General features: G+C 60.3%; 2 protein-coding genes across 2 annotated transcripts; both read left to right on the forward strand.

Moving 5' to 3' along the window:
• The first annotated feature begins 330 nt into the window (after window positions 1–330).
• On the forward strand, window positions 331–2,801 carry LOC147601402 (maestro heat-like repeat-containing protein family member 7). The gene is made up of 7 exons (XM_086744629.1): window positions 331–384; window positions 590–766; window positions 1,367–1,522; window positions 1,691–1,792; window positions 2,098–2,200; window positions 2,518–2,577; window positions 2,665–2,801. The coding sequence occupies exons 1-7, from the start codon at window positions 331–333 to the stop codon at window positions 2,799–2,801; spliced, it is 789 nt and encodes a 262-aa protein (XP_086600755.1).
• Window positions 2,802–8,855: 6,054 nt separating this feature from the next.
• LOC147601403 (maestro heat-like repeat-containing protein family member 7) lies at window positions 8,856–12,346 on the forward strand. The gene is made up of 10 exons (XM_086744630.1): window positions 8,856–8,960; window positions 9,155–9,303; window positions 9,523–9,667; window positions 9,792–9,929; window positions 10,135–10,311; window positions 10,912–11,067; window positions 11,236–11,337; window positions 11,643–11,745; window positions 12,063–12,122; window positions 12,210–12,346. Exons 1-10 carry the CDS (start codon window positions 8,874–8,876, stop codon window positions 12,344–12,346), a joined length of 1,254 nt encoding a protein of 417 aa, XP_086600756.1. The 5' UTR covers window positions 8,856–8,873.
• The last annotated feature ends 734 nt before the right edge of the window (window positions 12,347–13,080 follow it).

Raw genomic sequence — 13,080 nt, forward strand, 5'->3', positions numbered from 1 at the left:
TCATGTTCTCCACACCCCAGACGCTGGATAACATCTTGAAGGAGCTGTTCCTCCAACTCCAGCACGCCCAGAACAGCCTCTTTGACACTTCCTCAGAGCAAACCTGCCTCCTTTGCTTGGCTGTGAGTTACCAGAAAAAGCCTTGGTGCCCTTTGTCCTCAGCTGACGCTGGGAACCAGGAGCTGCACGCTGTGGGGAGCCTCAGCGGCTCTGCTGGCCGCTGACTTTCTGCCGGGGTTCTTTCAGCTGCTGGCCTCCGATGACTTGGAAGGCCAGGACTTGCAGACAATGCACAAAGCCTGGAGGTTTCTGAGGCATTCCAGCCTGGAGATGATCTCACTGGTGCTCACAGGCGTCATCACATTGTCGGAGAGAGCTGACATGGTGAGCAGGGCGTCATCAAGGGGAGCCATGTTGGCAGCCGGGGGCTGGGGCAGGGGGTGAGGCGGTGGTTGGCCTTGGCTGGCAGTCAGGCGGTGGGGTGACTGCTCCAAAGGCCCTCCCTGCTGCGGTGGGGCCTGGTGGCAGCCTGGGGAACTTTCCAGGCACGGACCTTGTCACAGGAATGGTGACTCTCTTTTTCACACAGGCAAGAAGAATTCAGGTCATCCTGCCAGACATGCTGGAGGTTCTGCAGGATGCCTATGAAGATATCAAGAGGAAGGCCCTGGTGGTCTTCCAAAATGTGATGGGTCAGCTGAAGAAGGAGGAGGCCAGCCGCATCGCTTTGCAGCTGGCGGAGAAGCTCCTGCCCCTCTTTGACCACGTAAGGCTGATGCGGGAGCCTGAGCCCCAGAGAGGGGCACGGGGCAATGACAGCTGCCCTGCAGCCCAGCCCTGTGGGCAGCACTCCAAGCAGGGTCTCCTTCTCCTTTCTGCCCCCGGCTCTTGTGGGATGGCTTCTGGGTTCTGCAGCCCAGCCCAGCTTCTCCCTCACAGCTGCCCCCAGAGCCCCCAGGGCTCACCGAGCTGCGCTGTCGGGCAGGACACCACATGTTGTCCGCAGACACCGCGGCAAAGGGGCTGAGGCTGAGCCAGCAGCGCATGCCGCGGAGGTATTGCCCAGGACCTCCTCCTGAGCCCGGCTGCGGGGAGCTCTTCCCTAGCATGGCTGGTGCAGCTGCTGGGGAACGCTGGGTGGCTGGGGGGAGCACTTGGAGGCACAGCCGCTGCCTGAGGGAACTCTCTTGAGAGGCCTTTCACGGGCCAGGGGCCATTCAGCCGCAGCTGCAGGTTTGGCGCACAATTCCAGCGTGCAGAAGCCGAGCCCAAAGCATCTCCCCTCACATCAGCCATGCTAACGCTTCTCCTCACCGTGGGCAGAGCGCTCGTGTTGCTGAAGTGCTACTGTGCTTCTCCCTCCCAGGAGTTCATGCCGCTGAGAGAGCTCTCCATCAGCCTCTTTGGAAAGCTCATGCAGATTGTGCTGAGGAAGAACAGGAGACAGATGAAGACGACAGCACGAATGGGCCTGCTCCCACTCTTCTTTCACATGCGTGACCAAGTGCAGAGCGTGGCCAAGGTACAGATTTCCAAGCTACGCAGAGATGAGATCCCCAGGTGTTTGAGCCAGGGCACGGCCCAGCTTCCTAAGGGCGGGATCAGCCCAGGAACAAAGCCAAGGGGAGGGGGACAGCAGGTCTCCTTCCCCAGGCCGTGGTGCCATCTCGCAGCTTCTGCTGCTCTGCAGGTCTCCAGGGAAGCCCTCCTTGCTGCAGCAGAGCTGCTCAAGTGGCAGGAGCTCAGACAGCTGCTGCAGACCCAGCAGACGTGGAGGATTGGAGAGTGCTTGGTGAGCACAACCCCCAAGCCCCTGGGCCCAGGCCGGACGAGGGCTGCCCCCCGCGTCTGGGCTGCGGGCTCTGCAGCTGTGCGTCGCCTGCCTGGCTCCAGCCCGGAGTCCACAGCCTGCAGCCACATCCTCGATCCCTGTCCTGAAGAGCAGAGGCCCCAGGGGCTCTTCTCCGGGCTCCTCTCCCCTCCCTGCAAAACGCGGGATGGAGGGGTCTCAGCAATGCTTGGGGGTGCGGGAGGAGGCACTGCTGTGGCCGAGTGGGGAGGGGCCGTGACATGCCCGTACCCTTGCGCTCTCTGCAGCTGGCGCGGGACAGGAGCAGGGCTGAAGACTACTGTCGTCAGAGCCTGCCGTACCTGAAGGACACTCAGGCCAGCTTGCGGGAGACGGCCGTCAGGTTCTTGGGTGAGCCACTGCCCCCGGGTGCCTCTTTTGGCAGCCTGGCCCCAGTCCCTGCTGCTGCACTGGCAGCAAGGAGCAGCCCTGTGTCTGCCAGAGCCCCGGCGGCCCCGTGCAGCCCCTTGGCCTCCCTCTCCCAGCCCTGCCCACGCAGGTGGGCTTGGTGGCCGCCTTGCTCGCTCCAGGCCCCCTTGGGTAGTGGTCTTCCCTGGGGTCAGCCCTGACGAGGGGGAGGAGGCCGTGCAGCCCAGCTGGCAGGGCTAGGGACTGTGCTGCGGGGAGCACGCTGGGGAGCGGGAGCTCTGACGAAGCTCTGTGCCTAGGGCTTGCCGCTCGCACCCTGAGGGACCAAAGCCGGGAGAAGGTGTCGGAGATCTGCAGGGGTGAGTAGAGAGCACGGTCTGGAGGGGATGCCTGGGGGTCTCTGCAGACGCAGGGGTTCATCTCAGCTCTGTGTCTCTCTGTCGCAGCCCTTCACACCTTGAAGAATGACAGTGAAATCTCCGTCTTTTCCCTGGCAACTCAGACCATCCTCATCCTGAGCTCCCAAAGCGTGCAGCAAACATCTGGACGCACCCCGCAAGTCCTCTGCTGCTGGCACTGCTAAGCCGGGCAGCGCTGCCTCTTTCTCAGAAGGCAAACCAAACTTCTGAATAAAACTGGAAGAAGAGCACAAACCCACGGTGTCCTTCCGATGCGTAGCGCCCTGAGTGTGCTGAGCAGACAGCGTCAGGCTGGGCATAATGAAATGAAATTGTAGTTGATATCCCTCAGAAGAACTCCAAATGCTTTAAAAAGATAGGTAACCGTCACACAGGCTCTTTCTTTAGATTCCCCAGTTCACCGCTTTCAACCAGGAGATCACGGGTACCTGAAAACTTGTGACTCAGAACCTCTTCTACAAGAATGGAAAGAACCATATCAGGTGCTTCTAGGAACACCTACAGCCCTTAAATTTGAAGGTATTGATTCTTGGATTCATTATCCGAGAGTCAAGGAAGCACCGTCTCCAGAACAGAAACAATGGATTTCTAAAGAAACAGGACCTTGAGAGTTAACACTCTCTTATTGTTAATAAATTATACAAAATCAAATCAGAACACACAATCTATTAAAGGCATTTTAGAAGTAGTGCTAATGATACCTTTTGTTTTACCGATCACAGAGATTAGTTCTAAGTAGAGGAGAATTCTTAAAAATGAGCGTAAATAAGTCTCAAAGGGAGGGAAATGTTACATGACATAGGATGATTCAGCAATGTAATTGGAGAACAGCATGATTTTTGAAAATGACAGAAATATTAGGCAGTTTGTGCTACCTATGTCACTGCAGTCACATAGGCTGGACTTGCTATGTAATGTCTTAACCCTTAGGGAGAACTCGTAGTTTTGGGATTGTCAGGAAAAGTTATTATTCTGTCTGTTAAAAGTTAGCCAGGCATATGTGGGGGGATTAAGAGGGATGGTAGAACAAAGGCAGGCCTGGAGGATGGAGCAAAACTCATGACTATGTATCAATATTCTGGGAATTGCTGGTGATTCCGTGTGAAGTTACTGAACATATTCCGTTTGGATTTGTAGACACAGGTGCACACTAGGTGGAAGGATCCCCCACGCATCCGGCGCCGCAATAAAGAATGCCTGTTTCTTACTGCTACAGTGGTGTGAAGGAGTTTGATTCCCGAGTGTGGTGACAGACCTTATCCACCTCTTTCCCATCCTGTCCCCAGTTCTCTCCACTTGTCCTCAACCAGGCAGCCCCGGCCCCCACACCCAGCCAGCTCGCGCAGAGCAGAGGCCTGAAGGTGCCTGAGCGTGGTCACGCTGGGCAGCGGCTGCAGGGCACGGCTCGAGCAGTCAGAGAAGGGGCAGAGAGGGGCTGTTCCAGGTTCCCTTGGGCTGTGTGGGGGTTCCTTGGGCTGCCTCCGTGGAACAGGCACTCCGAGGCAACAGCACCAGGACGACAGCGCCTGGCACGGCCTGCGGACCAACATGGCGGCACGGCCTGTGGACCAACGTGGCGGCACAGCGGGGCTCTGTCAGAAGAGGACCGCTCCCAGCTTCCCCTTCCGACCCAGGGGGCTGCCAGGAAGGGCTGGAATGCAAGGCTACAGCTGCCAGCGTGCCCAGCAGTGCGGCCCTTAGAGCTGTATCGTGCTGGGTCCGTCCTCCCCCCTTCAGCCCAAAGCCCCCACTGAGGCCGCAGCCACCCTGCCACACCGGCCCAGGCCTCCTCCGCCCCGGCGCTACCACACAGCCACCCACGGGGCAGCGCCAGGGCTCTGGGCTGCAACGAAGGCCCCAGGAGGGGTCCTGGGTGGGCCCGTGCTGGAAGAGATGTTCAGAGCCAGGGAAAGGCTCTGACTGTAAGAGGCTGGTCTCCATCACGATCACAAGCCAGACGGAGAAGCAAGCCAGTGAGACCGGAATCACCATGTCTGGGAGCTTCCCAGTCCTCAAAGGGCAAACTCAGTGGAAGACGTTTCATTTTCCTTTTCCCCTTTTCTGCAGGAGCTCTTCCTCTTTGGCCAGGGGGAGAGAAGAGTGAAGCGACAAAAACCAGGCTGCAGTGAATCTTCCAGCTTTAATGTCGTCGAGGGGGAGAGGCAGGGCTCTGCAGTGCGCCAAAAGCAAAGGGATGTTGTGGGGGCACGCCGCCCCTGTTCATGTCTGAACATGGGGCTCTGGGACGCCGCGGAGGGCAACAGGGAGGTCCTAGGGGATGTGAGGGAAAACGGTGGACTGGGGGCACCCTGAGAGCACCCAGGTGCCCGAGGGCTGAGCCGGCCCACTGCACCCCATAGAACACTGCCCCTCCTGGCCCGGGCAGCGTGTCACAGTGAGACCCTTTGTGACCTCCCCATTCTGACACCCCACCCCACTGCATACGGTCAGCGCGGCTGTGCCCCCCAGCCCTCAGTGTCCGGCAGGACAGCGACAGGACAGGCCAGGAGCGCGTGGAGCTAGCGAGGAGCCCGCAAGCGCAGCTGAGGCCTCTCGCCAATCCTTCCCCCACAACCCCCCTCCTAGCCCTTTCCTCCATCCCACAGGATGGCAGAGAGCATTCCCAGCTGCCCCACGGAGTCCTGGCAGGAAGACTGGACTTCCCAAGAGAGCGGCTCCCTGGGGCAGCCTGACGAGGCGTCCATGGTTGAGCCACTGGAGATCGGTGAGTGAGGGGCCCCTCTTGGTCGGGGCAGGGCTGGGGCCAGCGAGCGCACCCTGCTCGACACCACCATCACGTATCCACGCACATGGGCAGCGGGGATCCCGCGGGCGGGGGGCATGATTCTGCGTGAATGACAGGGATGCTCAGGGCTGGCAGCTGGCCCCAGCACAGCCTCTCCCAAAGAGGGAGAGAGCAGAGGGGACCCAGCTCCTGCTCCGGGCACAGGCAGCCGGAGGCAGCTGGGCTGGCAGGAGGCAGCCATGCTGTGGGACGGGGACCTTTCCTGCCCACCTGCAAGGGATGTCCTCAGCCGATGGCACTGGGGGCTTTCCCCGCCACGCTGTGCTCCAGCATGGCAGCCCGGCTGCCGGGCACCCTCCAGCCCTGGCACGCACGGGAACACTGGGCCAGGGGAGTGGGCAGGCGGCTGCACACAGGGCAGATTTCCTTCCTCTGCTCTCTCCTGCCACCGGCCCTTCTCCACACCCTCCCTGCTCTCCTCCTTCCTTAGGTGACAGCTGGTTGCCTGTCTACGCAGTGCAACAGGAAACTGTGGACTTCATCCACGCCTTTGTCACCAGCCCCCAGCAGGTAACCGTGCCCATTCCACCTGCGGCTCTGCCAGCCTCTGCTGACAGGGGCTCTGCTGCCGGGCTGCTGGAGCTGTGCTGGCTGGGCAGAGCTGCTTCTCCCAGCTCTCCCACACGGCACTGCGCCCCCGGTGCTCCGGTCCCGCTGGCCGCCTGTCCCCCGCCTCACGCTCCCCGTTTCTCTCTCTGTCCCCCGGCTGCCAGGAGGAGGGCCAGCAGATGGTGTTCCTGAACTGCATCTGCGTTCTGTGCAGAACCGCCAAGCGGCACGACCTGTTCCAGGGCCTGGATTTCTTCTGCCACACATACCAGCTGCCAGAGAACATCTGGGTAAGGGGAAACCCCACGGCTCTGCAGAAGGGCTTTGCCGGCACAGGCACCCTGTGGGGACAGCGCCTGCGCAGGGCGAGGGTCTGCTGGCACTGGGTGCTGCCAGCTGCCAGGGCCCATCCCACTTGTGCTCTGCAGGTGCTGCTGACAGAGGAGCCCAGGGACAAAATGCAAACGGCGGTGCGGCAGAAAGCCATGCGTGCCATCGCCGCATTGAGGTACCTGCCCATCCCTCCTGGGGACCCTGTCCCACAGCTCCGTGTTCACCTGCACGAGGCCTCCAGGCTCCGCTCCCAGCACCAGTGTCCCACTGGCCCCTCTCCCTCTTTGCAGCTCAGTGGAGTCGGTGCTGGACGGCAAAGAGATAGGCCTCCTACAAGCCTGCTTCTCCACTGTCTTCTGGCTTCCTCCAGCAGAGGAAATGCACAGCCTGGAAACACGCCTCTACTTCAAGGCAAGTGCTGAGTGAGCTCCAGGAGCCCCCAGTCCCTCGGGGCTGCTCCCTGGCCACCCTGTGCTGCCATATCACCAGAGATCCAAGGCAGGCCAGCCTCTCGGCTTTGCTTTCCCACCCTCAGCCCTTCGTCCCCTTCCCCTGGGCCTGGCCACGTCCAGTGGCGCAGGCTGCTCTGCCTGCAACAGGTTGTCTGTCCCGGGGTCTCTCCCGGGCACCGCGAGTCAGCGCAGGAGTCCTCCCTTGGCTCTGGCAGTGGGAGGGACAGCACAATCATGGCCACAGCTCTTTGTCTTCCTTGCAGAACCTGCGTGCCATGGACAAGATGCTGGAGGCATTGGTGCTCAGCGCTCCCGCCTCCAGAGTCAGCGAGGAGCTGCAGAGTATCTTTCAGGTCTGGCACGTGCAAAGAGCGGGGCTGTTCCTCACCCTGCAGGGAAGGGATTGGCCACTCTTGAGTGGACGGTCCGCACCTTTGCTCGAGAGCAGAGGAAGCCGCCATGGACTGTGCGAGTCCAGCTCAGGAGCTGAGCCGCGCTGCTTGTGCTGGAGCGGGTGTCTGCTGCCAGGGCTCACCAGCAGCTTCTCTCCTCTCGCCCCAGATGCTCCTGTTCTTCACGGACTGCGAGAGACCAGAGGTGCGGGAGAGGGCCGTGGAGAGGATTAGGAAGCTGGGCCATTTGCTGGCCAACTGTTCCTCACTGGAGGTAAGGACCAGGCACCTGCCAGTCAGACCCTCTTCCGTGCCCGCACAGCGGTGCAGCCTGCAGCTCCCAGGTGCCCGCAAGGCAAGCCTGGGCACAGGTTTCAGCGCTCCGCCTCCTCTGCGCTGAAGCGGGGGTCTTGCTCCCTCCCTTCCCCACGGGCTTCTCTCCCCAGCCCCCTCTCTGCCAGGAGCCAACTCTGCTCCCGGGCCAGTGTCGTACGAGAACGGCAAGGAGCGTGGTGCAAGCGCAGGCCCGGCAGCTCTCCCTGCGTGGGGCTGCCGCCCAGCTAGCTGCTTTGGGAGCTGGGGCCCGTGGGGCCCTGCAAAGCTCTGACGCGCCTGCACCCAGCTCTGAGCACACTCTTGGCTTCCGGGCTCTGACCTCAGCAATTCTGCTCTTCTGCCTCCCTTGCCCAGGCTGCTCAAGATGAGGACAGGGGTGCCTTCTACGGAGACATCCAGATCCCAGTCCTCGGACAGCTGCTGGGACACCTCCTCCTACTTTCCTGCCAGGAAGGAAAGACCAGCCGTCTCGCTTTGGAGGCTCTTTGTTCCCTCCTCGTGTTCAAGCGTCAGCAACAATGTAAGAGAAGCTGTGGCAGCAGCATCCCTGCGCACACTGACATCACCCGAGACGTCTGCTTCTCTTCCTGGCCATTGCCACGGACTGCTCTTGCGCTTGCTGGAGGCACCACCACGTCACCAGCACTGCCTCTCCTCTGCTCCCGACCCACACGCTCTCTCCCACACTGCTCATCGTCCCGTGGAGCTGAGCTGCTCCTTCAGCCAGGAGGCAGCCCCAATCCACGTCTTCCCCATCTCTCCTGAAGAGCTCACAGCCCTGCCTCGCAACGCGCCCGCCACGCGAGCCGCCCCTCCTGTCATGGCACCATTATTCCAACCATGCTTTAATTGTGAGACTGCCTGCAGAGCTCTAGGTCCTTGGAGTTTCCCAGGCCAGGAGCCTTCGCATAGGTACACTGGAGGCAGGTCAACCTTCAGTTTACACCGCTATCCAGCACCTCCTCCGCGACTGTGGATCATAACCTGTCTCCTCAGCCATTCCTAGTTCCAAGCTCTTTTCCGGATTTGGGAAGCTTGTTGCCTAAGCTGCTGTGTCTTGCCGACTCTTCTGCCTTTGCCCTGCTCTTTAGGCACGACACTGCCAGAGGATTGTGCACAGCTCCAAGGGGACTGGGAAGCTGAGATCACCTCCTTGCGCTCTTCGCCCGACGCCAGGCACATTACCAAGGTAGTGAGCTTCCCCCTTGCTGGAACACTTCTCCGTGGCATCAGCACGGCACTCGTGTGAGCAAAGGCACCCAGACTGGAGGTGGCACGTCTTCACTCCCTGCCTCCCGCCCATAGGCCTTTGGAAAATACCTCCAGCCCGAAGAGAGGGCAGACATCGTCCTCACAATCATTGAGGCCATGAGAGACTACAGCACCTTTGACAGGGAGCTGGCCGGCAGCATGATGGATGTGGTTACGGGAGACCCTGACTTCTGGCTGACGGATGTAAGTGGCCGCTGGCTGGATTGCCCTGCCCTTGAGCCCTGTCAGGCCTTCTTGCTCCCTCCCTCCCTCCCTCCCAAACCCAGCTGTCTCGGGCACCAGAAGGCACCTGAAGGCAGCAGAGAGGGATGGGAAGGGCAGCTGAGGAAATGGCTGCACCCCAGTGGCAGCACCATCCTCACCTGCGTCCCCTCCAGGTGCCAAAGATCCTGAGCTGCATCCACAGAAACCTGACAGGCATCAGCACGGCACCAGCCCGGCAGAGCGTGGAGTCGCTGCTCCTCCTGATGGCTAACAGGGACCCTGGGGAGGCAGTCAGGACCATGCTGGAGATGCGAGGAGACAGGTGCTGGCCCTGACAAGCCCCCTGAGGGCTTGTTCCCTGTGGGCAGAGGGGCCCGGGGACTCTCTGGCTGACAGCCCCACCGGGAACACCACCACCTCAGCCCTCTCCTGCTGCCTGGGGCGTCCCAACCCAGGGGCAGGGTCTGCATCCCGCCCGGCTGTCCCAGGCCGTGCTGCTGTGGCCGAGGCAGCCCGGCTGACAGAGCGCTCTGGCTTGCAGCACTGCCCGGGCCATGTGGGAGCTCATGTTCTCCACACCCCAGACGCTGGATAACATCTTGAAGGAGCTGTTCCTCCAACTCCAGCACGCCCAGAACAGCCTCTTTGACACTTCCTCAGAGCAAACCTGCCTCCTTTGCTTGGCTGTGAGTTACCAGAAAAAGCCTTGGTGCCCTTTGTCCTCAGCTGACGCTGGGAACCAGGAGCTGCACGCTGTGGGGAGCCTCAGCGGCTCTGCCGGCCGCTGACTTTCTGCTGGGGTTCTTTCAGCTGCTGGCCTCCGATGACTTGGAAGGCCAGGACTTGCAGACAATGCACAAAGCCTGGAGGTTTCTGAGGCATTCCAGCCTGGAGATGATCTCACTGGTGCTCACAGGCGTCATCACATTGTCGGAGAGAGCTGACATGGTGAGCAGGGCGTCATCAAGGGGAGCCATGTTGGCAGCCGGGGGCTGGGGCAGGGGGTGAGGCGGTGGTTGGCCTTGGCTGGCAGTCAGGCGGTGGGGTGACTGCTCCAAAGGCCCTCCCTGCCGCGGTGGGGCCTGGTGGCAGCCTGGGGAACTTTCCAGGCACGGACCTTGTCACAGGAATGGTGACTCTCTTTTTCACACAGGCAAGAAGAATTCAGGTCATCCTGCCAGACATGCTGGAGGTTCTGCAGGATGCCTATGAAGATATCAAGAGGAAGGCCCTGGTGGTCTTCCAAAATGTGATGGGTCAGCTGAAGAAGGAGGAGGCCAGCCGCATCGCTTTGCAGCTGGCGGAGAAGCTCCTGCCCCTCTTTGACCACGTAAGGCTGATGCGGGAGCCTGAGCCCCAGAGAGGGGCACGGGGCAATGACAGCTGCCCTGCAGCCCAGCCCTGTGGGCAGCACTCCAAGCAGGGTCTCCTTCTCCTTTCTGCCCCCGGCTCTTGTGGGATGGCTTCTGGGTTCTGCAGCCCAGCCCAGCTTCTCCCTCACAGCTGCCCCCAGAGCCCCCAGGGCTCACCGAGCTGCGCTGTCGGGCAGGACACCACATGTTGTCCGCAGACACCGCGGCAAAGGGACTGAGGCTGAGCCAGCAGCGCATGCCGCGGAGGTATTGCCCAGGACCTCCTCCTGAGCCCGGCTGCGGGGAGCTCTTCCCTAGCATGGCTGGTGCAGCTGCTGGGGAACGCTGGGTGGCTGGGGGGAGCACTTGGAGGCACAGCCGCTGCCTGAGGGAACTCTCTTGAGAGGCCTTTCACGGGCCAGGGGCCATTCAGCCGCAGCTGCAGGTTTGGCGCACAATTCCAGCGTGCAGAAGCCGAGCCCAAAGCATCTCCCCTCACATCAGCCATGCTAACGCTTCTCCTCACCGTGGGCAGAGCGCTCGTGTTGCTGAAGTGCTACTGTGCTTCTCCCTCCCAGGAGTTCATGCCGCTGAGAGAGCTCTCCATCAGCCTCTTTGGAAAGCTCATGCAGATTGTGCTGAGGAAGAACAGGAGACAGATGAAGAGGACAGCACGAATGGGCCTGCTCCCACTCTTCTTTCACATGCGTGACCAAGTGCAGAGCGTGGCCAAGGTACAGATTTCCAAGCTACGCAGAGATGAGATCCCCAGGTGTTTGAGCCAGGGCACGGCCCAGCTTCCTAAGGGCGGGATCAGCCCAGGAACAAAGCCAAGGGGAGGGGGACAGCAGGTCTCCTTCGCCAGGCCATGGTGCCATCTCGCAGCTTCTGCTGCTCTGCAGGTCTCCAGGGAAGCCCTCCTTGCTGCAGCAGAGCTGCTCAAGTGGCAGGAGCTCAGACAGCTGCTGCAGACCCAGCAGACGTGGAGGATTGGAGAGTGCTTGGTGAGCACAACCCCCAAGCCCCTGGGCCCAGGCCGGACGAGGGCTGCCCCCCGCGTCTGGGCTGCGGGCTCTGCAGCTGTGCGTCGCCTGCCTGGCTCCAGCCCGGAGTCCACAGCCTGCAGCCACATCCTCGATCCCTGTCCTGAAGAGCAGAGCCCCCAGGGGCTCTTCTCCGGGCTCCTCTCCCCTCCCTGCAAAACGCGGGATGGAGGGGTCTCAGCAATGCTTGGGGGTGCGGGAGGAGGCACTGCTGTGGCCGAGTGGGGAGGGGCCGTGACATGCCCGTACCCTTGCGCTCTCTGCAGCTGGCGCGGGACAGGAGCAGGGCTGAAGACTACTGTCGTCAGAGCCTGCCGTACCTGAAGGACACTCAGGCCAGCTTGCGGGAGACGGCCGTCAGGTTCTTGGGTGAGCCACTGCCCCCGGGTGCCTCTTTTGGCAGCCTGGCCCCAGTCCCTGCTGCTGCACTGGCAGCAAGGAGCAGCCCTGTGTCTGCCAGAGCCCCGGCGGCCCCGTGCAGCCCCTTGGCCTCCCTCTCCCAGCCCTGCCCACGCAGGTGGGCTTGGTGGCCGCCTTGCTCGCTCCAGGCCCCCTTGGGTAGTGGTCTTCCCTGGGGTCAGCCCTGACGAGGGGGAGGAGACCGTGCAGCCCAGCTGGCAGGGCTGGGGACTGTGCTGCGGGGAGCACGCTGGGGAGCGGGAGCTCTGACGAAGCTCTGTGCCTAGGGCTTGCCGCTCGCACCCTGAGGGACCAAAGCCGGGAGAAGGTGTCGGAGATCTGCAGGGGTGAGTAGAGAGCACGGTCTGGAGGGGATGCCTGGGGGTCTCTGCAGACGCAGGGGTTCATCTCAGCTCTGTGTCTCTCTGTCGCAGCCCTTCACACCTTGAAGAATGACAGTGAAATCTCCGTCTTTTCCCTGGCAACTCAGACCATCCTCATCCTGAGCTCCCAAAGCGTGCAGCAAACATCAGGACGCGCCCCGCAAGTGCTCTGCTGCTGGCACTGCTAAGCCGGGCAGCGCTGCCTCTTTCTCAGAAGGCAAACCAAACTTCTGAATAAAACTGGAAGAAGAGCACAAACCCACGGTGTCCTTCCGATGCGTAGCGCCCTGAGTGTGCTGAGCAGACAGCGTCAGGCTGGGCATAATGAAATGAAATTGTAGTTGATATCCCTCAGAAGAACTCCAAATGCTTTAAAAAGATAGGTAACCGTCACACAGGCTCTTTCTTTAGATTCCCCAGTTCACCGCTTTCAACCAGGAGATCACGTGTACCTGAAAACTTGTGACTCAGAACCTCTTCTACAAGAATGGAAAGAACCATATCAGGTGCTTCTAGGAACACCTACAGACCTTAAATTTGAAGGTATTGATTCTTGGATTCATTATCCGAGAGTCAAGGAAGCACCGTCTCCAGAACAGAAACAATGGATTTCTAAAGAAACAGGACCTTGAGAGTTAACACTCTCTTATTGTTAATAAATTATACAAAATCAAATCAGAACACACAATCTATTAAAGGCATTTTAGAAGTAGTGCTAATGATACCTTTTGTTTTACCGATCACAGAGATTAGTTCTAAGTAGAGGAGAATTCTTAAAAATGAGCGTAAATAAGTCTCAAAGGGAGGGAAATGTTACATGACATAGGATGATTCAGCAATGTAATTGGAGAACAGCATGATTTTTGAAAATGACAGAAATATTAGGCAGTTTGTGCTACCTATGTCACTGCAGTCACATAGG

The sequence above is a fragment of the Chlamydotis macqueenii genome, chromosome 3, assembly GCF_036417535.1.
Source record: "Chlamydotis macqueenii isolate bChlMac1 chromosome 3, bChlMac1.mat, whole genome shotgun sequence".
Lineage (NCBI taxonomy): Eukaryota > Metazoa > Chordata > Aves > Otidiformes > Otididae > Chlamydotis > Chlamydotis macqueenii.